The sequence below is a fragment of the Lissotriton helveticus genome, chromosome 9 (assembly GCF_964261635.1).
Source record: "Lissotriton helveticus chromosome 9, aLisHel1.1, whole genome shotgun sequence".
Lineage (NCBI taxonomy): Eukaryota > Metazoa > Chordata > Amphibia > Caudata > Salamandridae > Lissotriton > Lissotriton helveticus.
This window is the reverse complement of record NC_136070.1, coordinates 261,713,441-261,741,418: the sequence shown is the minus strand read 5'-3', so window position 1 is coordinate 261,741,418 and position 27,978 is coordinate 261,713,441. Positions and strand designations below refer to the sequence as shown.

The window sequence follows — 27,978 nt, the reverse complement described above, 5'->3', positions numbered from 1 at the left end:
CATACGTTTTACGCCTTCGGACCAGGCAAATTCAAGGATTAGTATGGATCTTATAGATTTTCGAAGTTGTTCCTTGAAGTCCTAAAGGAAACTTTGCTGCTCTCCTGAAGTCATTGGGAGGTTGAACTTCGTAACAGCCCTTTCCATTAAGGAGCAAAAGCAGGGTATATACTCTGATGAACCCCATGGAATGGACAGGTTATTTTCTTCCTTTGGAGAGATGAACTAATTTCCTCCATTAGTACCTCAATCGTCTCCTTGTGCAAGTTCCTCTTCCTCCTCGCCAAAGTGCAAATATACAGACTTATCTATATATTTGTTATCATCCATACACTCATAAGTTGGAGGGAAAAGAGGTCCATTGACTAGTCTCGGAGATGGTTTCCTAGGAGGTGGGGGGGGGGGGCAGTGGAGGTGAAGATGGCAAAGATCAAGTGGAAGAGACAGTGGGACAGGTACAGTAGGAATTGCAAATTGTGGAGGCTGACCAGCTGGATGGTTTGGTAGCAGTCCTTGGAAAATTTCCATTATCTGTTAAAATGTATACATAAAAGCCACAGGAATTTGGACCATATATGGTTCTCTAGGGTATCTTGGAGGAACATATGAGCATGAATTATGAGGAACATAATGCTGCTGATATTTCTATTTATGTTAAGGTTCATCCTCATTCATCTCCACCTCAAAATCTGGAATGTAACATACATCCAATTGTGTTGGGTAGTATGTAGTGTGTGAAGCAAGGTCCCTAGCATGTTCCTATTACCCTGACTCCAAAATTAGGGACTGCAGATATGTTGTCACCCTTAATGGAGAAAAAAGAGGTACAGAATATAATGTTGTTGATGATGTCATTGTCGCCAAAAGTATTATCATCTTTGACAGTGTTGACATCGGCAGAATAGACATTGACAGTGTTGTCTTCAATGTCATCATCGTTGACAGCGTTTCAGTCAATTTCATCATCAATGGCGTTGTTGTCAACATGCCAATTGGGTATTACTGGACGCACTGCGATTCTCAAGGATAAGTTCAACAGTCTGTATGGTGCTCCGGGGTACCGCCCTCCGACTGAGAGCGTGATAAATACAAACTGAGGTAGCACTCCCCAAGACTGAGAAGTGTCCCCCGGGCTCTTGGATTGTCCTTGTATAAAGGTTTCACCAATAAGTGCAAAAAAGTAAATGAAGAATGTTTGTTTTGGAAATATATTCGTATTTAATCCATCTTGTTGTATTCACAAGGATATATATTCAGCTTTTACATGGTCCTCCAAATTCAAATCGTGCACTCAAACAATCCCAATGCATTTCGGCATATCCTAAATGCCTTCTTCTGGGGATGTATATTCTGTCAACAAAGAAAACGATATTTGTACTCAAAGTAATGTACAAGAGAGTTTTAACTAACAAATCACAAGGCAGGTGAGAAGTTCACGAGAGCCTCTATGGGGTAAAAGGTGCTCGTTAACTCACTACGGTCAAGTGCTGTGAAAAAAATAGTGCCGCGTGAACATTAGAAAAAGTGTCGCGTGAACACTAAAAAATGTGCCTCAGGTCACTACTTAAACCCGTGGTTGACAGTGCAGCGTGAACATTAAAAAAATGTGCCTAAATTTGGTGCTCAAACCCGCGGTTGTGTATAAACAACAGTGGGTTTGGGGGCGGTGGAATTATGGCGGGTGAAAAACGATCCGTGTTCAGAAAAATGCTTAAGTAGGCAAGAATGCCGTGACAACGCTTGACGGTTGAAAAAGTGCTCATGCGTACGTATCGTGAAACAAACACAAGGCGGGCGATTGGAAAAGAAGCTTACCGTGGCGTGCATGAACAACGATGTAAACGAAGGTGTGGCTGTTCCCATACCGGGTTAGGGCGTGGCTAAGCCCCGGATGTGTTTAAATCCCTAGAAGTTGCTAAGCAACATGCTATTTCGTGTTAACCGTGTAGGTTAAAAAGCCCGAAATCCGGCTACGTTTTAAACAAGGATGTTACATTCCTCTAAGAAGACCTCATGGGTTATGAAATAAAACGATTATTAAACCGTGATGGTAGAGGTTTATCTGCGAGGCTGAATGTGAGTGTGCAAAACAACCTGTCAATAAAGTTTGTGCAGGTTGAATCGGCAAGTCAGCAAATTAAAGGGAACTTACAAAGTAAAAACAGTGCTGTGAGTTGCTAAGGACAGGCTCTACTACTGCTGATCAACTGCAGTCATGTGGCTTCAAGTGGGTCAAACAACAAAACATAAAACATAATTGTAAAATAGAAACGAAACCGCTTCAAAACAATATTTTTCATCTCTTAAATAACATTACCTACATTTAGAAAAATGTAATAACAGAGCTACCCATTGCTCGCACACTGGAAACTATCTGCATGTATAGAACAGTTCATAAGTAGCATGAATATTCCACACGATCATTAAGACCAAATGGCTTCATACTCGATAATGTAAAAATCCAATAGTTCTCTCTCCTTAACAGTTCATTATGATTGTCCTTGCCTTCTTCCTTAGTAATTGTTTCCAAAGCGCAATAGCGCATTTGGCTGATACCATGACCTGCTTCCAAAAAGTGTTGGGCGACTGTTGATTTGGCTTGCTTGGTTCTGATGTTGGACTTGTGTTCATTTAATCGTATTTTAAGTTTTCTCTCTGTCTGTCCAACATAAATTTTGCCGCATGGACACTTAAGCATGTAAACTGCGTTGGATGTATCACAGGTCGCCGTCGCTCTAATCTTGATTTGGTGTCCTCTCATGGGATGATTGATAGTTGTTCCCTTAATAACGCTGTTGCAGTGGTTGCAATTCCAGCATGGAGTTGTTCCTTTAAATTCAGTGGTAGTGCGATCGGAGTGTTTAATGAGCTCGCCCAGATTTTTGGCTCGTGTGTAGGCAAAGATAGGTTCAGTGTTGGAAATATTGTTGAAATCTGGTTCAACCCTGATAATGTCCCAATGTCTTTTAATGATCTGTTTGAACTTTTTGCTAACTGTCGAGTATTTAGAGACAATAGTAATGGAATCCTTTTTGGTTGATGCTGTGTTGGTCAATAATTCACTTCTGGATTTGAATGCACAACACTGTTTGGCCTGCTCGAGGATCTGGTGTGGGTACCCTCGGGACTTAAATCGTGATGTCATGATTTGAATCTCTTGACTAAACTGGTTGGTGTCGGATGTGATTCTTTTGGCTCTGATGAGCTGGCTATATGGCAGATGATTTTTGAGGGGTTGCGGGTGGAAACTTGAGTAATGTAAAGTGTTATTCCTATCTGATTTCTTCCTGAATAAACTAGTTTCAAATCCGGTGGTGGTATTGGTGATCCTAACATCAAGAAAAGTTATGGATTCTGTTTGGATTTCATAGGTGAATTGTATTCGTTGGTCAATGGAATTAAGTAGAGCAAGTTCTGTTTGCAAGATGTTTTGCGGGCCTTGCCATATTAAAAAAAAGTCATCAATAAACCTCACAAACATTCTGAGGTGGTCAGTCCATGTGGTCTTACAGAGGATGTGATTCTCCTCAAATCTGTGCATAAAAATGTTCGCATAGGCAGGTGCTGCCGAATTGCCCATCGATGTTTCGGTCATCTGTTGGTACCATTCTTCTTTCCACACGAAATAACTGTGGAATAGAGTGAATTCTAATAGTTCCATTAGAAAAATTTTGAAGTTGTTATCCAATTCAGTCCTTAGTAGACAATATTCTATTGCTTCAATTCCCATGGAATGGGGAATGGATGTGTATAAAGATGTAACGTCTACTGTGCACAGTAGAAGATTGCTGCGATCCTCTAATACTACACAACTGAGCTTATTGAGAAAATCAGTTGTGTCTCTTATGAAGGTTGGTGTGGAGATAACAATCGGTTGAAAGTATTTATCCAAAAATTTGCCCACAGAATCGTGGATGCTGCCGCATGTAGAAACTATGGGCCTGCATGGTGGTGTGCGAAGATTTTTGTGAATTTTTGGAACCAAAAAAAAACATCGTCATTGACTGGTTTGCCCTTATAGGCTTCTCAGTCGATGCCACCAGCATAGACGACGATGGTAAGGAAGACATATATGGTGTTGTCGTCAACCGTATTGCCGTTGAAAAGGACTGCTTTGTGGTTGTGCGACAACAGAATGCCTTCTGAGCATCTCTTCCTTTTTGTAGAAGGTTTCTCATCAATAGAATTACATTTTTGCACAGGCTTTTTCACAGACTGAGAATCTTCCTTTCTGGAGTGTTTACCAGCTCCAGTTTTAGTGTGTAAGGAGGTGGCTGCAAGCGTTGTACCAAATAATTCCAATTCCGGAAACTATATAAGTCCCCTATTCTGCGTTGTCTTTGTGGAAGTGTTTTGAGGGGCTCTTTTCACTCCCAAAGAGGAAGACATTCTCTTTATCTAGTAAATATAGTGCCAACCTCTTCTCTTTGTCCTTGAGAGTTTGCGTAGTAAAGGTATTACATATGTCACAGTGAGAAGCCTTATTACTAGGATAAAGGCTAAACATACTGGGAATGTAGATGAACTGTTTAAACCTTTTTCTGGCCATAAGATAAACACGATTTGAAGAGAGATGCTTCCTTTCTGTCAGCCATGTTGACAGTTGCTTACAATATCAAAGGTTCCTCCTAGCCCAGAAATAGTCAATATCTGTAAAAACAATTCACAGTACTGTAAAAGCTATAGGGCTAGTTCAGTCCTAGGGTAGACCAAGAAAGTAATACTTTTGAGTTCACTGAGAGCTTAGAGCTGAGCTCTGCCTGGGGACTTTCTCACACATGAGGTGCAGAAGAAATTGGACCTATGGTGGCCTCCAGGGGTTGGGGGGGGGAGGAGAGGAGAGCTGATAATTCCACCTCAGGTTGCTTCAAATGAGGTGGATATGGTAATAAACAAACAGTGTTGTTCAGGCCCTTGGCCATTTTAACACTGTCTACTACTTTTAAATGTACCAGGGATGCCCAGCCTGATGAAGGGGAAGGATTTAAGTGTATGAATATATGAAATAGGCAGTTTAGGGAAAATTCAGCTTTCAAACTCAACCAATTATAACCACAGATGATTTTACATGTAATTTAGGTTTCCTTGGCAGAATATTAACCATGCACAAACAGTTCAGGGCAGAACCACATTAGGGATGCTTTGCCCATGGCACAATGGCAACCTAATGTTACACAACACAGGTAACCCTCAACTGTGAATAACCTTTCAGAAACTGTTTCATATTGTGGGAAAACCCAAGGCATATTCATTGGTGAAGACAAACCACTGAAAGAGATAGTCAGAATTAAATCTACTCTTACCATCTGCTCATCCTCCTTGGCAGCCCAGGTATAGTTTTGACTCTGATCCATATTTTCCGTGTTCAGACGCAGACGAACTCTTTGCAAATAGGCTGAGAATGCTAATCGAGCCTGTACTTTACTGCAAAAATAAGAAGGAAATGCATTGGAAAATTGTCCCAAGAATCACAGGTTGTCATGTTGCTAGGCCCACGAGTTCAAAACTCATTTAGTGCCAGTTGTACAGTACCGAAGCTGGGAAAATTACCTACTGCACCACTGTGGACGCAGACCAACTAATTAACATGTTTTGCCTGCACAATTAAGATTATGCATTGCTTGCACAACACAGGCAAAGCTTTATTTTTCTTGCCTGAATTCTGTATGGATGTGAGTATAAAGCCGGAGACTTACAAGGGAAAGCAAAACGTCACTCCTTTATTGTACAGCACAAGACAACAAGTCACAATTAGAAGCAACCTCAAAGGGACTGGAGTCAGAATAGAAAATCAGCCATACATCCTGCTTCAGAGAGACATGCTGGTTTGCTAAATATATTGTGTTGGGTCACAACATGATTTTTCTTTTTAATTTTTAATCATCAAATCACAGATTAAATCATGTTCACAAGAAAAATACATCATTGTACAATTTGTGACCCTCACATGCACTGCATGGAAGGCAAAATAAGTTGTCCCATAAAATATTGTAAATGGGATGGGGAAGGCAGGGGGGGACGGGAGCAGAGGGGAAGAATTTGTATCTCTTATTTCAATAATGCACTTCACAAAGAACTTGTCAATGTCAAAATATGAAAAATAGTTACACTAAAAAATTACGCTTCTGCCTGCAGTGGCTAAAGTCTGTGAGAAGGAGGCAAATAGTCAACTTACTGGCTTCGTGGAAGACGAAGGCCTGCTCCATCTGGATTTAGGGCCAAGCTTGGTTTAAGGGACTAAGGCCATCAGAGAGTGTTTGGATGCTGGCGGCAGAGCGGCTCTGATTTTATTAGACCTCTCTGCAGCATTCGATACTGTCCCTCACTTGCTGCTGCTGGCCAGGCTGGCTAACATTCGGGTGACAGGGCCTGCGCTGCGTTGGGTTGGTTCTTTTTCGGACCAACGCTCACAGCAAGTCTGGCTGCCCCCGTTCATCTCGAAGCCGCAAGCTCTGTCCACTCTAGTCCCTCAGGGCTCTACCCTCTCTTCAATATTTAAATGACCCCTCTGATTTATCTGGCTGAGGAGCTGGGGGGCAACGTCATCGACTACGCTGACACCCAGCTCCCCTTTACCTGGAATAAAGATGACTCTTCTCTGGCCAGAGCCTGCCTGTCGGCTGTTTTTAAATGGCTTCGTGCTGCGGAGCTTAAGTGCAACGAGGATAAGTCCGAAATCCTCTTGTATGGTTCCTTCCCTTCGCATTTCAAGGAATCCCTTTGGCCGGCCGAATATTCTATTCCCAATTCAGAGGATCCTAGGTTTACCACTCAGATAACAAAAATTAGCCAGACAATGTTTTGGTGTCCTAAGATCTCTTAGGAAATGTCTGCCTCTTCTACCACAGCCGGCTAAAGAGAATGTTCATTCGCACCCTAATATTGTCACGCATTGATTATGCCAATGCTCTTTATGTGGGCGTTCCTGGTTACCAGTTAAAAAAACTCCAGTCTATCCAGAATGCCGCAGCCAGGGTTTTATTGAATATCCCTCGAAGGTCAAGCATACAAAAACATCTGCGTGATCTCCACTGGCTGCCAGTTGCGGAAAGAGTGAGATTTAAAGCCCTTACCACAGTGCACGCAGCCCTGTATCAGTCTGGCCCTGGCTACCTTAGGAAGCGTTTTAAATTCTACATGCCCCCAAGAAACCTATGTTCTATGACACAGTTCCTCGCAGCTTCCGCCGGGTGAGAATGGAGAGTAGCTCTCTGGCTTATAGGGCTGCTGTGGCTTGGAACGCACTTCCTTTGGAACTGCGCTGCATCCAAGATGTCAAGCTGTTCAGGAAACGGTTGAAAACAAAATGTAAATGTAAATGTAAATTGATACTTGTATAGCGCACTACTCACCCGCAAGGGTCTCAAGGCGCTTGTACGAATACCGCTGTGGAACCCATCCTGGCTTTCCCTGTGGTGTGTCCACTCCTGGGCACCCCCAAGGTGGAGGCCAGGCATCCTTAGTGTTGTGGGGGCCGTTGTGGAGATTAAGCAAGCTATTGCCCAGAGTTGCAGAGTGGGACTCCATGATTGGAATAGGCACCGAGGCGAGAATTATCAGGTCTGTGGAATTTTGAGCCCAAGACCCGCTGAGGCGGGGAATTGAACCCTGGTCCCGGGCTAGACCTCTGCATCAGGGTCTGCCGCTCTAACTATTGGGCCACACTTCTCCACAAACATTCCTCTTTGTATAGAACTCCGTTGGCTGATTCGCATCTGCTTGCAAGATACCGCGCTGGCACACTCCCGAGTAGCCGCGTGCGATATAAATGCATATAACATAACATAACATAACATAAATAATTATTTATGAATATAAGGACAACCTAGTTTTGCAAAGTTATCCTGTGCCCTGGGCACCCCCCAACTTTTTGCTGAATGGTACTGGTGGTAACTGACTCTGACCCTGGGTTCTGCCTAACCAGGCCCAGGGCCAGTGCTATGCCAAAAGAGACACATTAGAATACAGTTAAAACACCTACATACACTAGGGTACACAATGGTATGGTGGGGTACCCCTGTGATTGGCATGACCTCCCCTATAGGCCCCTAGTATTAATAAGGCAGGGGGATTGAAACTACCTATAAGTCCCTAGGTCATGGGAGTTTAGAGGCCAGCAGCTCTTTTTGCACTTGCATGTGTGCACTGCTGAAGCCTGAGGTCAGTTTAAAAACAGCCCTGGGTGAAAGGACTGCTTTTAAAAAGTAAATTGTGCCAAAAACTCGACTTTGGTGTTTGGGGAACTTAATGACGGATAACCTACAATGTTTTGGCATATTAGGGACCCCAGGGTCTCCCCTAGGTATCCCAGTGGTGGGGGGTCAAGTACACCCTTATAATAAGAGTTTTTATATGCCTGGGTAAAGTGAAATTTCGCATTTCACTCCCCACATTGTGGTAAAGTGCTGCTCAAATTCGACTTTGATGCTAGGAGCACTGTGGAGGGAGGATCTGAAATATTTCTACAGATTCTGAACCCCTACAGTCTCCTCTAGTTGCACATGGGGTGGGGTTCCAGTAGATATAAGGCAAGTACTTATAAAATATGTTTTTGTAAGTCCTGTTGCTGGAAAATGGCCTAAGTCATTTTTCCCATTGCATATCCCCTGTTACATAGGTTAACATGGTAGGAAGTTATTGATTAATAACTTTTGATAGGAGAGGGCTAGAAATGCCATTCAAAGACTTCCCAGATCGGTATTAATAAATCCAACAATATCATATTGTTGAATTTCTCTTAAAGTGTACATACAAGAAGTTATAAGACTTTCTTGTTTTCAAGTCCAAATTCAGCCTTCCGGTGGTCTTCCCTGATTGCTCAGAGTTAAGTTGATTAGCCAGGCTGCCTTATGGAGGTGATAAAGAGCCCCTGGGGTTAACCAGCTCTGCTGGCAGGGCAGTGTGCTGTTCCATAGGAATGCCGGGCCAGGGAGAGGAGTTGTAAACTATGTTCTTCAAAGAGGAGAGTAGAGACCAGTGTCATTTACAGCTCTGAACTTCCCACCTTATGCAGATGGTAAGATTAAGGAAGGTATGAGCATATGCAGGGGGAGAATTTAAGTAAATTAGTCATCCTGGGAATGTGTTTATCCAGCTCTTTCCTCCTTGCTGGAAAATCAGCCATTATGGATTTGGAAGATTTGATGCACTCTGGGACAAAATAATGCCACACTCTACAGGATGTGGTCATATATTGGAGGAGTTTCCCTGCTCCCATTGGTTAGAAGTGACCCCCTGCTTGACCCAGAGAACTAGGAATGAGTATCTGAGTGGGGCAGAGCCCTCCAGATCTGCTGCTTGAAACTAACTGAAGCAAGAAGGTCCCTATTGAGATGTTTTGCTGTGCCAAGATTTCTAAGGCCTGACCTCTGAAGACTGCACCATCTGAAACTACAGCCCTGTGGATTATCTTGCTGGAAAAGAACTAAAGAGTTGACTCCCTGAAAGCTACAGGTTAAATGAGCTCATCTGGAACATCACCAACTAAATCTACACATTGGAGAACCATCAGTGGATTTGTAAGGGTGTTGTACCAGTGGATTGTGGGAACTGACGTCCTCAACTTTCAAGGACCAACTTGGAGCTTCCAGACCCTTGGAGTGAGTTTGAGACACTTTGTGACCCCTTGAGGAACGTCAGGAAGAAGTTCAACAAGTTTGGAGAACTTAGAAGCAACTTTGAAAAAAAACTCCATTGAAGGACCGACTCAACCTGGCCAGCAAGGTCGCCTGCATTCAACCGCGAACCGGCCAGGCCAACCAGGTTCATACCGCTAAAAGCTCCACTGCTCCAACTTCCAGCGATTGACCGGAACTAGAAGAAAACTGAAGCCGGCGAACCCTCACCAGATCTGGCTACATGAGGAGCATCGAGAGACCACACAAGAAAAAGCACCAGAAAAGTTTCTACATCCGCTCGTAGAAAAGGTGACTGGGAGCAATCGCAAACGCCAAGCCGCCTGCCTTCTATCGCATGTCGGCCTGGGTTGTCCCGCTGAAGCTATCGTGAAAAATGTTCTCTGTCCGCTCCAGGGAAGTTGACCGGGACCTCGTCACAAGTCGATGCGGCAAAACCTCACCGAAACCGGACTGGCTGGGAGCTTCGAGAGGTCTCGTGAAGAAAAGCTCCAGAAAAGTTTCTAAGTGTCCCAGCCTGAAACTTTGACTTTGGCCCGGTCTATCGCGAGCAGGCATCACAATATGGTGCTATAATGTTGTAAATGCTATATTTTATTAAATCTTTGAAAATTCATATCTACGGTTCCCTACATTGTTTTTTTTGTCTTTTTGTTGTCATTTTAAAGATAAAAATATTTCCAATTTTTATAAATTGGTGTTGGATTATTATTATGTGATGTGTCATAATTATTTACTGCATTTGTGTTTTTAAATGCTTTACATACCTGTCTTTGAAGTTAAGCCTGTTTGCTCGCAGCCATGTTACCAAGGGTTGAGCATAGGAATCATTTTCTAAGACCTATGCTGAGTCCTATCATGTCTTAGTGGCCTTATTGCCAGAGTCCGACCTACATTTGCCCCTCCCAATAACCCACTTTCCAACACCTAGGATATGTGATTACAAATAAATATGCAGTATCCCAATCATTTCAAGGGGCCACTTTGACAAGAAACTCTGTCATTCAAGCAAGGGTTTTGTATGGTAAAGTTTCAATATTATTTGTTTGTTCTGTAGTAATGTTGTATTTGAAGGACTGGAATAAAATGCTCAGCTTAAAATTGTTCTATTTGCAACCACAAGTGTGTAAAATGTTTTTTTGAAATGACAGATTAATAATAAATGATCTAAAAACAATATATATATATATATATATATATATATACACACACACACACACACACACACACTACAGTGAAGCCATAATATATATATATATATATATATATATATATATATATATATATATATATATATATATATATATATTCGGCTCGATATTTCCGTAATTTCAACAGAAACCACAGCACTCAGGAGGGTAACTTGCTTCACAGATTTATTTTCTTGCAGGAATCACACACAGACGCGTTTCGGCGTACCGCCTTCGTCAGTGTCTCTGACATACTGTGCACGACATGTTAATAAAGTTAACTTCACTTTCATTGGACACAAACAAAGGACTATACCACTCTAGGCGTTTTAGGCGCCATCTTGTAGTGTACCTGGTTAGTCTAAACGGCATACTTTATGTGGTTTTATCCCTTAATAGTAAAACCATAGATAGGTGGGTAGAGGGTGTAAATTATCTATATTGTTACAGTAACGCACTACAGAGCTGTGTATCGGCAATTGTCCTTTGCCATCGTGTCCCCATTTCTAATTCCAATCTACACCTTCATCCGAGTCTAGACAAGATCCATATACTGCTATATTTTCTCAAAGTTTATCTCAAAATATTCATCATAAATGTCACAAAGAATCATCAGAAACAGCAAAGGCCTAACCAAATCAAGGGTGATAAAATTCATATGTCTCTCAATGGCAGAACAGCCACACAATCCTTACATTTCATGATCATTATACAATACTTGTGGAAAAAGAAGAAAGGAAGGAAGAAAGAAAGAAGAAAGAATGATTCCTAGGCCTCTGTTGGCTCCCCAAGAGGCGTAGTTACTACCTCGAATTCATCACTTTCAGCTCTATTGCACAGTTGAGCCCCAAGAATAATCAGACCCACTCATTTGCCTAAATGTACCGCCATATCTTCTCCACTATTCAGGCCCCTTGGGTGCTTCGTTGATAAATCAATAATGTACCTAGATTCCAATCTGCGGAGACGTCTTAGTCTGTCTCCGCCTCTGTTATTCACTGGAACCATGTCTAGGCCAAAGCACTGTAGCTTGCTTCTATCTTTAATGTGAACATCTGCAAAGTGGCGCGCCACCGGATAAGACTGGTCTGTCTTATCTATGGCCCTGAGATGTTTTAAAATTCTCAGTTTGAGCGGATTTATTTTACTGCCAATGTACCGCAGCCCGCACGGGCAAGTCAGACAATAGACCACGTACGGTGTACTGCAGGTGATGAACTTCTTAATGTACATGGTTCTCCCTGTATCGGGTACAAAATATGACAGAACTCTTTTGCTACCGGCACAAGCCTTGCAGCGACCACAAGGATAGAAACCCTTCATTTCTCGTAAGGTGTTAGTTTGTGGGGTGGAATTCCCTAAGTGGCTGGTTACTAGCAAATCTCCTAAAGACCTGGCTCTACTAAAGGTCACCAATGGGTAGGCTGGTAGATCTTCCTGTAGCACACTATCAGTTTGAAGAATGTGCCAATTCTTCTTTAGCATGGCTCTTAGGTCCTGGGCTCCTGAAGAGAAAGGGGTGATCATCCTGAATTTCCCTTTATCTATTGGGACTTTGCTTGTTCCCTTAGCCAAGGGTGGTTTACTTTCAAGGAGTACTTTCCTAGGAATCTTCCTAACTTTCTTCAGGGGACCCTGTAATAGAGTCTCCCCGTACAATCTCACTCTGAAACGCGCTAGACATTCGTTGGCAGCCGCCTCGCAGTCTTGATCTCTGGAGCTGTTTCTCCGTAGCCTTAATAGCTCCCCATAGGGAATGCTCCTCACGAGCTGGGGTGGGTGACTACTGCTGGCAAAGAGTATTGAATTGCCAGCAGTATCCTTTCTGTGCAAAGCAGTGTGTATCTGATTACCCTCTGGGAACACCTTAAGGTCCAAATAGTCCGCTGCCACCGGACTAATGGCCCCTGAGAAATGCAGATTATAATCATTCCTGTGGAGTACCCTGATATATTCCTCCGCTGTACACTGTGTCCCATGCCAGATGATGAATAAATCGTCGATATAACGATACCAACACACAGTCTCGCCCTTCTCCTGCCCCACCATGCAGCTCCTGGGCACCTGCTCCTCCCACCAGCCAACGAACAAGTTCGCGTAGCTGGGGGCAAAGCAGGTGCCCATCGCCGTCCCAGACTTTTGCTTATACAATTGATCTTCAAACAAGAATATATTATTGTTGAGACAAAACTTAACAAATTCCTGAATCATGAGATTATGTTGAGCAAAACGCATTTGCCTCTGGTCCAAAAAGTACCATACTGCCTCCAGCCCGTGTCTGTGTTCTATGCATGTATATAAGCTGATGATATCCAGCACCATCAGTAAATATTCCGAGTCCCACTTAATGTCCTGAATTTTGTATATATATATATACACACACACACACTACAGTGAAGCCATCTCGTCGTGGTATGTTAATCTGCAGATTCACATGCTCTGCATACTCTTGCCATCTACTGTTGGGCCCAGATGTTACAAGTTGCTTTTCTTCAAAAACTTTCGAGTCACAAGACCCCTTGTGACTTCTCCTTTGTTGCAGAATGCGTCAGCACAATGGCTCCACCAAAAATTGTTTTCTGCTGAAAGGGCAAGACACGCGAGTGGAGCGACTTGATTAAGAAAGAGTGTGCTTATGATTTGATATCATTAAAAATATGTGGAAAATCTGCGATTTTGCTATCTTCAGGAGAGGAGGAAAGGTGCAGTGTTATTGGAAAAGAAACTTTGAGTCAATCAGGGATTGACAATGTATTTTGGAAATCAAAGTAAACCTGATGCAAATAATGTTTAATCATCTCTAGGACTGCTGGTGCCAAAGATGACCACAATTGAAAGCTTTGGCATGTTTCTCCTGCTTCGACTCCGGAGAAGTGTCCTAAGCGTTCGAGTCTGATGATGGAAGAAAACAATCTAAAGGGGAACTGTAGAGCTGATACATTCTAAAACAAGCATTAGAAATGCAATAGGTCTCGGATTTTTTTGAGTTGGAGGTAGTGGCATTGTAAATGGCAATGTCTTGTAGCCATGTGTTATGGAGTGTATGCATGCTGTGTGTAGAGGAAATATGTGTGTTGGATTGGACTAGTAGCAATGGTGCATGCTGCTGTTTAGATGAATATGTTTAAAAGTAAGTGCAGCATAGTGCGATTGCTACAATAGTTAATTGTAGATGCGTTAACAATTGATGTGTGCACTGATGGGTGGTGGTGTGTGTGCCTGTGGAAATTGTGCCCTGATGGCTTGTGGTATGTGTGCTTGGTGGAAGCATGCAGCGCCGGGTGGAGGTGTGTGTGCCTGGTGGAAGCGTGCACTGACGGCTGGTAGTGTGTGTGCCTGTTAAGTGTACAGAGATAGTTGGTAATGCGTGTGCTTGGTGAAAGGGTGCACTGACAGCTGGTGGCAAGTGCGCCTAGTGAAAGAGTGCACTGACAGCTGGTGTTGTGTGTGTTTGGTGAAAGTGTGCACTGACAGCTGGTGTTGTGTGCGTGGTGGAAGTCTGCACTGACGCATGGTGTGGTTTGTGCTTGGTGAAAGCGTACATTGATGGCTGGTGGTGTTTGTGCTTGGTGAAAGCGTGCACTGACGGCTGGTGGTGTGTGGTTGTGTGTGTGGTTGTGTGTGTAGTGGTGAGTCTGTGGGGGTGAGTCTGTGGGGGTGAGTGTGTGGTGGTGAGTGTCTGGTGGTGAGTGTGTGGTGGTGAGTGGTGATGAGTGTGTGGTGGTGGGAGGCTGGTGTGTGTGTGTGTGTGGTGTGTGTGAGTGTGGTGAGTGTGGTATGTGTGTGTGGTGTATGTGTGTGTGTGGTGTGTGGTTTTTATGTGTGTGGTCCTATGTATGTATGTGGTGAACTTAGTTTTAGTGTTTGTCTACTGCACACTCACACAGTGTCCCTACACACATACACTGCTCACTCTGCACATCCACACTGTTCATCCTGCATAGTCACACACTGTTCATCCTGGACACTCACACACTTTGCACCCTGCACACTTACACACTGTTCACCCTGCATACTCACATACTCACACACTGTTTACCTTGCACACTCACAGACTGCAGTCACTGTCACTGCAGTCACTGTTACTCTGCAGTCACACTCACTCTGCAGTCACTCGGCAGTCACTCTGCAGTCACACTCACGCTGCAGTCACTCTGCAGTCACACTCACTCTGCAGTCATTCCGCACTCGCACTCACTGCACTCACTCTGTACCTGCACTCACTCTGCACCTGCACTCACTCTGCACGCACTCTGCACTCACACTTATTCTGCACTCACTCTGCACTCACATTCAGTCTGCACTCACTCTGCACCTGCACTCACTGTGTACCGACTCTGCATCTGCAATCACTCTGCACTCACTCTGCATTCACTCTGTACTCTGCACTCACTCTTTCTGCACTCACACTGCACGCACTCTGCACCTGCACTCACTGTGCACTGACTCTGCATCTGCACTCACTCTGCACTCACTCTGTACTCTGCACTCACTCTTTCTGCACTCACTCTACACTTACTCACTCTGCACTCACTCTCACTCTGCACTAACTCTCACTGTACACTAATCCCACATACTGCTTACTCTGCACACTCACACACTATACGTAAAATATGTGTTTGTAACTTTGATTTACAGTCTGTGAAAAAAAACACTTTTTGCAAGTAAAAGTTGTTTATTGATATATTGATATTCGATAAGGAAAACGTTTTCATTGACACAGTTGTAGGTAAGATCAGACATTATTAAATTTATCTATTTGAAATATTGCAACTGTATGACTGTGCACCTGCACTCACCCTGCACTCACTCTGCAACTGCACTCACTCTGCACTCACTATGCACTCATTGTCACTCTGCACTCATTTAGCACGCACTCTGCACTCACTCACACTCTGCACTCACTCTCACTCTGCAGTCATTCTGCACTCACTCACACTCTGCACTCACTCACTCTCACTCTGCAGTCATTCTGCACTCTACTGCACTCTACTGCACACTGCACTCTACTGCACACTGCACTCTACTGCACTCTGCTGCACTCTGCTGCACGCTGCAATCTACTGCACGCCGCACTCTACTGCACGCCGCACTCTACTGCACGCTGCACTCTACTGCACGCTGCACTCTACTGCACGCTGCACTCTACTGCACTCTGCCATGGACAGCAGCAGGAGCGATACTTACATTAGATCTCCAGTGGGGGAGGAAAGGAGCTGCAGTCTGAAGAGGACTGGCAGGCTGGTAAGAATATCTAGGACTGGACCGCAGCATCTTGCTCACAAGCTTGGATTTCTGTACTGTAGAAAGTTACTGTGCTGCAGCCTATGTGGCACTGAGCACCAGAGGCTCATAGTACTGGTGCTGCACACATGGGTTACAACAGTGAAATGTGCTGCAAAATACACAGTTAAACATGGCCACGTCAGCGTTCACTCTGCGAGAACCCCCGCAGTCTTCCTGTGGTTGTAACAGCAACAAAGTGTGCGTTCAGTGCGTTCATAGAGCCCCTGCTGCCGCACAACTTGCCATTGTTGCAGTCCTGCTAACAAAGGTTTTTTCCATTGTAAAATCTAACGACTCTTATATCATCAACTTCCAAAGGAGGAAAATCTAAGTTGGCCCTGTCTATATTCGAATATTACCCCTGCAGGTTACTCAGATCTCTGTAGCAGGCACTCGACCCACTGAGTTGTCCGACTTCTATTGTAGCATGCTGGTACCCTTTCCCGGGCTCCTGATAAACTCACAAAGCTCTACCTTGAGGGATGATTTAAATTGTGGGAGTATGAAATGTCCTTACAAGAGCACTGAATGCAAATAGGAATGCAAAGACAGGGCCACCGCAGGCACGTACTTACATGTGTTATATGAGAGCGGGGGGGGGGGTGGAGTGGGTGGCACCGTGGCAGCGCACATTCCTCCCTGCCCTGAGACGTCAGCTAAGTGAGCCCGGGACCCTACGGAATGAACTCCCAGGCAGAGACATGTAAAGTAGCCAATACTGGGCGCGGGAGACTTACATCTGGGATGGGGGAGCTGTGGGGGTGTTGGAGGGGGGCGCTAGCCGCAGCTGCCAATGTGCCGACCCAGTTCCATATATGCTGCTTAACACGGGTATACGCTTGGTTCTAAGCACTCCCACCTTTGCCAGAGATCGGGGACAAAGGAGGGGTGGGCGATGTGTCCAGGATCACCACACAGTTTGAACCCGTGATGATCAATACAAGCGTTTTGGGGCACAAGGCTATGGCGAGGTGTGAAGGGAGCACTGATACAAATGTTGCATGGTTTTACATACATCAACAAATGTACTATTGCCACCTGAGTTGAAAAGTGCTGTGCTGCTTACTCTCTCTGATAACACCCTCAAATAAGTATAGAATGTAGCTGACCTGATTAAAGTAGGACCAGGTGCTGACCAAAGGAATTCCAGGGAAGTTTTTTCTATGCAATTGCCGAATCATCCGATTTCATAATCATCTGTAAGAAATATGGTGCTCCTGTCATTTCCAAACTTACATCCACATTAGTGTGTGTCTTAAAATAAATCGTGTCCTAATTGACATACCTTGTGATAGCGAAAAAAAAAGAATCCAATGGTCTGGAAAATAAACAGTCCTTCACACGCTCGTGAGTAATCGTGCCTTTAAAAAAACGACAACATTTATTCATGAATTGCCGTGAATAGTTCGTAAGCCTGGACCATTCATTTTGCCAATACCTTATAAATGCCTCATGAACGTACCTCAGCGAATCTGTATTAAAGCGGTGATCGCGTCTTGCCAAAAACCGCTATACTCGCCCGTTGTATTTACCGCTTAATGATACCATTCAAAGTTTAATAGAGTTCCTATTCGACATGTGACTAAAAACTATTGTGCCTTGTGGGAGTGGTAGTTGGTAACTATTAAACAACTGTAATCGCTGAAAACACCAGCTGAAAAAGTGCTTAAGAGCGTTAACGGCATTTACTGTAATCACGTATGCAGTTCTTAATATTGTGTATTAACGGAATGTGACTTACCGGGAGCAGTATCGTTCTGCGCCAACATAAAAATACTGCTTGTGGTTGTAAATAGACGGACATCTACAATGTACGTACAAGCGGAATAAATACTAACTGGAAGGTGGGAATAAGTCATCGTTCTGATGTGTTGAGAGTGCTTATCTGAGTCAACATAAACTAGACACACAAGCTTTGGCAGGGAGCCAGCATGCGCGCACACACAGCTGAAAAAAAAAGTAACTGGAGAGTGCTGAATGCACGCCCAGCATCCCGCTTCAAATACCGCAGCCCGGACAGCTGGTAATTGATGATATATGCCCTTCTGCTGCTCGTGTCCGCACGGAATATGCAGGAAGTGGAGCAACTCTACAGCCTATGGCCTATTGCGTGCTGTCTTCTAAAAAGACAGGCATGCGAGGCCCAATTACCATGCAGATGGCTAAAAAAGAACACGAAAAATCACGAGCATTCAGGAATGTTTGGGTAGCTTTTCGGAGACCCTGATTATAGGACTCTTGGCTCCGCCCACACTGCTTCGCAGTGTGTGACGTAGGCCTGAGCCCTAAAAAGGAAGGAGTAGCAACAGGCCTTGAGAGTCAAACATTTTTGAAGAAAAACAATGTACAACTTCCAGGCCCAACACCCCCCGTGGGGGGTAGCCGAGCGCTCTATAAACTACATATTATTATTATTATTATTATTATTATTATAATAAAATCAGCACCATACTTAATAAACTAAACCCAACTAAAAATAGGACAAGGCTATGTCAAAACTTTGCATGGGATAGGAAATCGTGTCCTAATTCCGCTATTATGGAGTGGAGTGGTGTGGCTCACTGGTGGAGTGGTGTGGCTCACTGGGACCAGGGTTCAATTCCCGACGCGGCAGGGTCGTGGCTCAGGGTCAGCGGACTCGGTGCCTACTCTAACCAGGGATCACACTCGGCAACTCTGGGCATTAGCTTGCCTCATCTCTACAACGGCCCCCCATCTTCGCCGGGGATGCCTGGTTTCACCTTGGAGATACCCAGTAGGGACCATCTCACAGGGATAGCCAGGACGGGTTCCCCAGCGGTCTACAGCGCCACGGCGCCTCAGGGCAGTAGTGCGCTTTACAAGACACATACATTTACATACATTTATTATCAAGCACATGAGGCTCTCCCCGGCATTACATTTTTTTTAAAGTTGGGTTAAGTGTGCTACTTCGGAAGCTCAATTATTCTGTGGTACATAATTATTTGTCAGGGGCACAAAATGACTGATGGAATTAAATGGTCCTAACTTCCAGCGAAACTCTATATTTTTAAGTGCACACAACTGATGAGATGAATAAAATCATTGTAAAATAGCAATGGTACTGATGGAAGATAAATGACAACCAAAAAGGAGATGGCACTATGATATAATAAACTATTGGATTTAGAACAAGGTATGGATGAATCCCCCATGGGTGAATGGAGCTGACCAGCATCAGACAAACATTTAAGAATTATTTGCATGAGTTAATACATTATGCCACACTCAAAGAAATAGCTTGTTTCACAATTCACAGGATGTCCTACTGGACCATTATGAAACGGGCAACAATGGGGAAAGGAAAAAGATGGTAGAGTCTAAATTTTAAAAAACGCATACAAGTTGCATCATGTCCTTCTTTGACCACAATCTCAAGACATGTCAGTGACAGACTCCATCCAGCAGGTCATGCCAAGGACTACAGTGGTGAAAGAGCATTTGGTAATCTGAAGCAATAGTTCCAGCCTAATACACGACAGTTACTTTTAGAAAAGGGAATCATGTTTCACCAAGAATTAGGTTAAGCCTAAAGCACTCTGGTTCTGTGAGAAAAATAAAAGTAGATATGATGAAGAGAATTGAGTGAACAAATGTAGGGTCACAGTGTTAAAATACTCTTATTGAACTGGTCCACAGGCTGGAAGGTACCCAGACCATCCAATGATTATATGTCAACCAGAGTTTAGGAATGAAGCTGTTTAGGAGTATTTTGAAACGGCAACTGGCATGTGCCAACCAACAATATACTACGAGAGGGTAACAAGATAAGTCCAAAACAGTATGGTCAAAGTAATCGCCCCTTAATGCTCAGACTAGAAATATACCCTCAACAAGAATTGGGATGCTAGAGCTTTGGGGAGCATACATGAGCATGGAAATTATAGAAACGGCATGGCTTATCAAGACAAATCAACCAATACTTTAACTTCCTCGTTGGGAAGACTGGAATTATTTTGAGCGCCAAGAGGTTTGACATTAACTTCCATATAATTAAGTGGCGGCCGGCACGGATCAGGGGTGGCTTGACGGGGAGCTGGAGGAAATGTAAAAAATAAATATAACTTACCTTAACGCCTTTGCGTCTCTTCAGTCTCCCCTCCGTCTGGACTCGGACAGAATAGGAACCAGGAAGCACTTAGGCTCCTGTGACCAATCAGAACGCTGCAATGCAATGTTGTGATTGGTCTGAGTGCCGTTGTTCGTGCTCGGCCAGGGAATGGGGACCTGGGCATGTTCCCCGCGCAGGCTGTACTGTAGCCTGCGTGGAGAACATGCAAAGTGCACATAAATGTTTGGCCAGCCCGAGAGGGCCAGCCAAGCATTCATGAGCACTTGGAATGGGCAAACCACTCCTCCCCTGCCCTGCTCTGAAAGCAGAGCAGCCCTGCCACCACGGTTGCAAAGCAACAGGAACAAATACAATGATAATCACAATCAGTTATTATCATTTAATTTTTCCTTTAGTTACACTTCTTGAAGGGGGTTGGGCGATTCCTCAGCGGAGGAGCCGCCACCGATATAACCTCCCAGATCTGGCCTGGAGGATTTTTAAGATGCGTGTTAGAAGACATAGCACACCACTTCCGGAGTTCGGACTGGAGTGACAGTATCCTGCAATGTGGAGCTAATGATATTTGCCTGTCCACGCTCCCCCTTATACACACAGCTGCAGCCTCGAAAGACCCTGAACCCCTCATTGCTAAATTTATGTTGAGTCTGCCCCTTATTTTCTCTTGCCAAATTGACCTATGCCTCACCTTTATTGTCACTGTTTACCAGCATCTACCCCCCAATCAGCCCTGATTTACTGTAGTATATTGTTTGATGTGTGATTTATGATGTGCCTAATTCTAGATGCCACCATTCGCAAGATGTAGGTGTTTTTAACGTTATAATTGTACTGCTCCACTGCTGTGAGTGTCCAGCTCTTTGAACCTAAGTTCCCCTAATATGGCTGCATTGATACCAAATGAGGGTGTATGCCCCCTGGCCCCCTTTTCCTCTCTGTGATAAGCCCCCCTACTTGGCACTTGGCACTGGCAAGGCTGTTGCATCCGAGCTTGTGGATTTTTTCTCCCTACCTTCCCTTACGCTGGTGCTTACCCTGACTGCCGTGTTTCAATAGCTGTGGAAACTCCGACTGCTGCCTTTCAATCTGTGGAGACTCCCTTACCCTGCCCCCCCCTACCAGCCTGATTCCTTTGTCCTTTCTTACTTATTGCCCTAGCCTCCTCATACCCTCCTCTCTCACTCTCGTCCTTCACTCCTCCCTTCCCTTTTCCCCTCCTCTCCTACTACCGCCTGCTTCACCCCCCTTTACCTCCCTCTCCTTCCTCAGCCTGCCACACCCCCCTTTTACCTCCTTCTCTTCCCTCGTAGTGCCTCCTACTCGCAACCCTACTATGCCTCCCCTGCATCTATCCAAGCACGGCCCAAACTCTTGGTCCATTCTCTACCCCCCTAATCTCTCAAAATACGCCAAAAAAAATTCAAACACAACCTTCTCATCCTTAACCCTGAAACACTCTTCGTTGACAACTACTACAGCCTCACCTCCCCTATTATTACCAACTACATTTTCTATTCCAAACGCCCCTCTAAATGGAAAAGCACTTTCCTACAATCTCTCCCAGTCACAAAAGTGCCTCAAAATCCCCCATGGCCACAAACTATCCACGACTCCCTCTCCTACCTTTCCTGGGGAAATCGACATCTCCATTTTTAAAATCGGAAACATCCTCATCCAAGCTGCCGTTCCCCCACCTCAACACCTTTGAATTTCACTTCAGATCACTGACAATCCAACTTCACAAGTCCGCCAATAACCTTCCCCCCTCTCATCCTTTGCCCTACTCTTTAACCCCTCTCTCTCATCCTATACTCCCCTCAGCAGACATGCCCACGTCCAACAATGCCTTACAATTGTTGACCATCCAACTTCACAACTCCAACAAACTTCCCCCCTCTCATCCTTTGCCCTCCACTTTAACCCCTCTCCCTTATCCTCTACTCCCCTCTGCAGACATGTCCACGTCCAACAATGCCATTCAATTGCTGACCATGTCCACGTCCAACAATGCCATACAATTGTTGACCTCCACCCCCCCCCCGCTCAGCCCTCTGGCCCTTCCTACTCCCACGGTCCCTCCTCTTCCCCAGGTCCTCCCTACTCCCAATCCCCCGCACACGCGACCTGCCCTCCCTCACACCGCACTCCCCACGCCACGTGTGCTAACCCCCACCACCTTACGGACTCTCCGTGCCCTTCCCCTCCTCCTCTGACCCCACCCTTTTCCTCCTCTTCTAAACCCATCCTCTCCCCCCGAAACTCATTGCACCCACCACCCCGAACCGTCTCGCACTCTATTTCAGAATAGCCCCTACACCTCCTCCCCTAGACCCATCCTCTCTCCCTTTGAAACTCATGACTCCCACCATCCCGACCCGCCCTTCACCCTACTTTCGAACAATCCTGCCCCTCCTTCTTCACCTCCTTCACCCTTTGTGGCCATATACCCTCCCCCTCCATGCCTCTCCTCTTGCCTACTATGAACACCCCGTGCCGCTCCCTCCACCTTCTCCAATTTCCCTCCATAGTCTTATATCTAACTCTCTTGGCAACATTGAACGCATTCTCGCCACTCTCTCTAGAGATCTCGCTCATCTTAGATCTGATTTCTATTCCCGCAAAAACGGAGCCCTCCCACTACGGATAAACTCCACTCACACAGACATATTAATCCCACTACCCCCAAACAATTTTGCACAACTCCTCTACACTGCCGCGCACACAGACCTCTCCGCACCGCCTGCCCCCTCTCACCTATGGAGATCCTAGACCTCTGCAAATCCTACCCTCCCTGCTCACCCACTAATATCCAGCCTCCCCCTGTCTCCAGCATCCCTGTCATATTGGGGACTAGCCAAACTCCCCTCTCACCTAGCTCACCTAGGCCACCTCCCCAACTCACCTCCATCCACTCACTTCCACTCCCCAAAACTCCCCCTAAACCTCTTTCCTGCATGCTTGTCAATTGTCTGTCCGCTGTTCGACATGCCATTGAAATCTCTGAAACTATTCTTAGTGAATCCATCGACATCGCGTTCCTAACGGAAACCTGGCTCAATGACCACTCAACAAGCATCCTTGACCTCCTCGCCCCTACGTGCTACTCTATTCTCAGAAAAGACCGGCCCATCCGAAAAGGCAGTGGTGTTGCCATCATCTTCAAAGAGGAATTACAACTTTCCCTTGTCAATAACACTAATTACTCCGCCCTTGAATACCTCGAAGCTGAACTCAAAATTCACGGCTCCCAACCCATTCGCCTTTACAACATATATAACCCTCCCGGCAATACACATCCCTTCGTTGATGAGCTATCCGACCTTCTTACACAATCGTCACTTTCCAACTCCCAAAACATTTTCCTGGGAGACCTCAACCTCCATTGGAATGAGACCAATAACCCCTCTATCACCCTCCTATCCAACCTTCTCGAGATCAATAACCTCAAGCAACTTTGTAAATCTTCAACCCATTCCAAAGGAGCAATCCTAGATGCCATCATTACAAGCAAAGATCTAGCCCTCCTATCCAACATCGTTCCCATCGACTGGTCCGACCATCATCTCATTCTGTTCTCTATAGCGGTCTCTGCCATCCCTCCTCCCACGAAAATCATTAAATACATGAAACTGTCCAGAAATCTTAATAATATCCCCCCTGATTTACTGGAATTCAAACTCCATGCCCAACTTCTCGCCATCCCTCCCTCACTGCTTATCGGACCCCTCCTCCATTTCTCTAGGAGTTCCGCAAGGATCCATACTCTCTCCCGCTCTCTTTAACCTCTTCATGGAGCCCTCACCCTCATTCTCAAACAAGCCGGGATCAACTACCATCTTTACGCTGATGATACTCAACTCTACCATAAGATAAAAACCCATGCTGACATCCTCCACCTCAACAACACCCTCATCAAAATTCAAGCCTGGTTCCACTCGAACCACCTCAAACTTAACCCTAAAAAAACTGAAATTATTATTTTCTCCCCAAAAAACAACCAGCTCCCCATTCAAAATTGGATCACAGACCTTAATGCCCTCAACTGCCCCTTGTCCCTAGCCACCTCAGTCAAATCCTTGGGCATCTCCCTTGACAACCGCCTATCTCTCAACGTACACATCAAAAACTCTGCCAAAGGAGCCCTCTTTACCCTCCGATAAACTCCACTCACACAGACATATTAATCCCACTACCCCCAAACAATTTTGCACAACTCCTCTACACTGCCGCGCACACAGACCTCTCCGCACCGCCTGCCCACTCTCACCTATGGAGATCCTAGACCTCTGCAAATCTGTAAATGTAAATGTAATGTAAATTGATACTTGTATAGCGCACTACTCACCCGCAAGGGTCTCAAGGCGCTTGTACGAATACCGCTGTGGAACCCATCCTGGCTTTCCCTGTGAGGTGTCCACTCCTGGGCACCCCCAAGGTGGAGGCCAGGCATCCTTAGCGGTGTGGGGGCCGTTGTGGAGATTAAGCAAGCTATTGCCCAGAGTTGCAGAGTGGGACTCCATGATTGGAATAGGCACCGAGGCGAGAATTGTCAGGTCCGTGGAATTTTTGAGCCCAAGACCCGCCGAGGCGGGGAATTGAACCCTGGTCCCGGGCTAGACCTCTGCATCAGGGTCTGCCGCTCTAACCATTGAGCCACACTTCTCCACCCATTGAGCCACACTACTCCACTCCTACCCTCCCTGTTCACCCACTAATATCCAGCCTCCCCCTGTCTCCAGCATCCCTGTCATATTGGGGACTAGCCAAACTCCCCTCTCACCTAGCTCACCTAGGCCACCTCCCCAACTCACCTCCATCCACTCACTTCCACTCCCCAAAACTCCCCCTAAACCTCTTTCCTGCATGCTTGTCAATTGTCGGTCCGCTGTTCGACATGCCATTGAAATCTCTGAAACTATTCTTAGTGAATCCATCGACATCGCGTTCCTAACGGAAACCTGGCTCAATGACCACTCAACAAGCATCCTTGACCTCCTCGCCCCTACGTGCTACTCTATTCTCAGAAAAGACCGGCCCATCCGAAAAGGCGGTGGTGTTGCCATCATCTTCAAAGAGGAATTACAACTTTCCCTTGTCAATAACACTAATTACTCCGCCCTTGAATACCTCGAAGCTGAACTCAAAATTCACGGCTCCCAACCCATTCGCCTTTACAACATATATAACCCTCCCGGCAATACACATCCCTTCGTTGATGAGCTATCCGACCTTCTTACACAATCGTCACTTTCCAACTCCCAAAACATTTTCCTGGGAGACCTCAACCTCCATTGGAATGAGACCAATAACCCCTCTATCACCCTCCTATCCAACCTTCTCGAGATCAATAACCTCAAGCAACTTTGTAAATCTTCAACCCATTCCAAAGGAGCAATCCTAGATGCCATCATTACAAGCAAAGATCTAGCCCTCCTATCCAACATCGTTCCCATCGACTGGTCCGACCATCATCTCATTCTGTTCTCTATAGCGGTCTCTGCCATCCCTCCTCCCACGAAAATCATTAAACACATGAAACTGTCCAGAAATCTTAATAATATCCCCCCTGATTTACTGGAATTCAAACTCCATGCCCAACTTCTCGCCATCCCTCCCTCACTGCTTATCGGACCCCTCCTCCATTTCTCTAGGAGTTCCGCAAGGATCCATACTCTCTCCCGCTCTCTTTAACCTCTTCATGGAGCCCTCACCCTCATTCTCAAACAAGCCGGGATCAACTACCATCTTTACGCTGATGATACTCAACTCTACCATAAGATAAAAACCCATGCTGACATCCTCCACCTCAACAACACCCTCATCAAAATTCAAGCCTGGTTCCACTCGAACCACCTCAAACTTAACCCTAAAAAAACTGAAATTATTATTTTCTCCCCAAAAAACAACCAGCTCCCCATTCAAAATTGGATCACAGACCTTAATGCCCTCAACTGCCCCTTGTCCCTAGCCACCTCAGTCAAATCCTTGGGCATCTCCCTTGACAACCGCCTATCTCTCAACGTACACATCAAAAACTCTGCCAAAGGAGCCCTCTTTACCCTCCGATAAACTCCACTCACACAGACATATTAATCCCACTACCCCCAAACAATTTTGCACAACTCCTCTACACTGCCGCGCACACAGACCTCTCCGCACCGCCTGCCCACTCTCACCTATGGAGATCCTAGACCTCTGCAAATCTGTAAATGTAAATGTAATGTAAATTGATACTTGTATAGCGCACTACTCACCCGCAAGGGTCTCAAGGCGCTTGTACGAATACCGCTGTGGAACCCATCCTGGCTTTCCCTGTGAGGTGTCCACTCCTGGGCACCCCCAAGGTGGAGGCCAGGCATCCTTAGCGGTGTGGGGGCCGTTGTGGAGATTAAGCAAGCTATTGCCCAGAGTTGCAGAGTGGGACTCCATGATTGGAATAGGCACCGAGGCGAGAATTGTCAGGTCCGTGGAATTTTTGAGCCCAAGACCCGCCGAGGCGGGGAATTGAACCCTGGTCCCGGGCTAGACCTCTGCATCAGGGTCTGCCGCTCTAACCATTGAGCCACACTTCTCCACCCATTGAGCCACACTACTCCACTCCTACCCTCCCTGCTCACCCACTAATATCCAGCCTCCCCCTGTCTCCAGCATCCCTGTCATATTGGGGACTAGCCAAACTCCCCTCTCACCTAGCTCACCTAGGCCACCTCCCCAACTCACCTCCATCCACTCACTTCCACTCCCCAAAACTCCCCCTAAACCTCTTTCCTGCATGCTTGTCAATTGTCGGTCCGCTGTTCGACATGCCATTGAAATCTCTGAAACTATTCTTAGTGAATCCATCGACATCGCGTTCCTAACGGAAACCTGGCTCAATGACCACTCAACAAGCATCCTTGACCTCCTCGCCCCTACGTGCTACTCTATTCTCAGAAAAGACCGGCCCATCCGAAAAGGCGGTGGTGTTGCCATCATCTTCAAAGAGGAATTACAACTTTCCCTTGTCAATAACACTAATTACTCCGCCCTTGAATACCTCGAAGCTGAACTCAAAATTCACGGCTCCCAACCCATTCGCCTTTACAACATATATAACCCTCCCGGCAATACACATCTCTTCGTTGATGAGCTATCCAACCTTCTTACACAATCGTCACTTTCCAACTCCCAAAACATTTTCCTGGGAGACCTCAACCTCCATTGGAATGAGACCAATAACCCCTCTATCACCCTCCTATCCAACCTTCTCGAGATCAATAACCTCAAGCAACTTTGTAAATCTTCAACCCATTCCAAAGGAGCAATCCTAGATGCCATCATTACAAGCAAAGATCTAGACCTCCTATCCAACATCGTTCCCATCGACTGGTCCGACCATCATCTCATTCTGTTCTCTATAGCGGTCTCTGACATCCCTCCTCCCACGAAAATCCTTAAACCCATGAAACTGTCCAGAAATCTTAATAATATCCCCCCTGATTTACTGGAATTCAAACTCCATGCCCAACTTCTCGCCATTCCTCCCTCACTGAACGCGAATGAGCTTACAGAACACTACAACAAAGCAGTCGTGGATACCCTGGACCTCCTGGCCCCGCTGAAGCTTAAAAACCAAAGAACCATTCCTTCCAAATCATGGTTCAATTCTGAGCTTAATAATGAAAGACGCTCACTTAGACGGACGGAAAGAACGTGGAGACAACACCCTACCCCTTTGAACCTTGCTCGCCTCAGACTTGTAAGATCATCTTACAAAAAACACATCTTTAAACAA

At 45.5% G+C, this 27,978-nt stretch overlaps 1 protein-coding gene across 6 annotated transcripts in view; it reads right to left on the bottom strand.

Annotated features, from left to right (window-relative positions):
* TTLL5 (tubulin tyrosine ligase like 5) overlaps window positions 1-27,978 on the bottom strand; it is a 1,026,293-nt gene that overhangs the window by 525,526 nt on the left and 472,789 nt on the right. For all 6 annotated transcript variants that reach the window (XM_078659928.1, XM_078659931.1, XM_078659927.1 and 3 more), the window contains one exon: window positions 5,304-5,424. In XM_078659928.1, coding sequence (XP_078516054.1) covers window positions 5,304-5,424 — 121 coding nt within the window. The remainder of the gene's footprint in view (window positions 1-5,303; window positions 5,425-27,978) is intronic.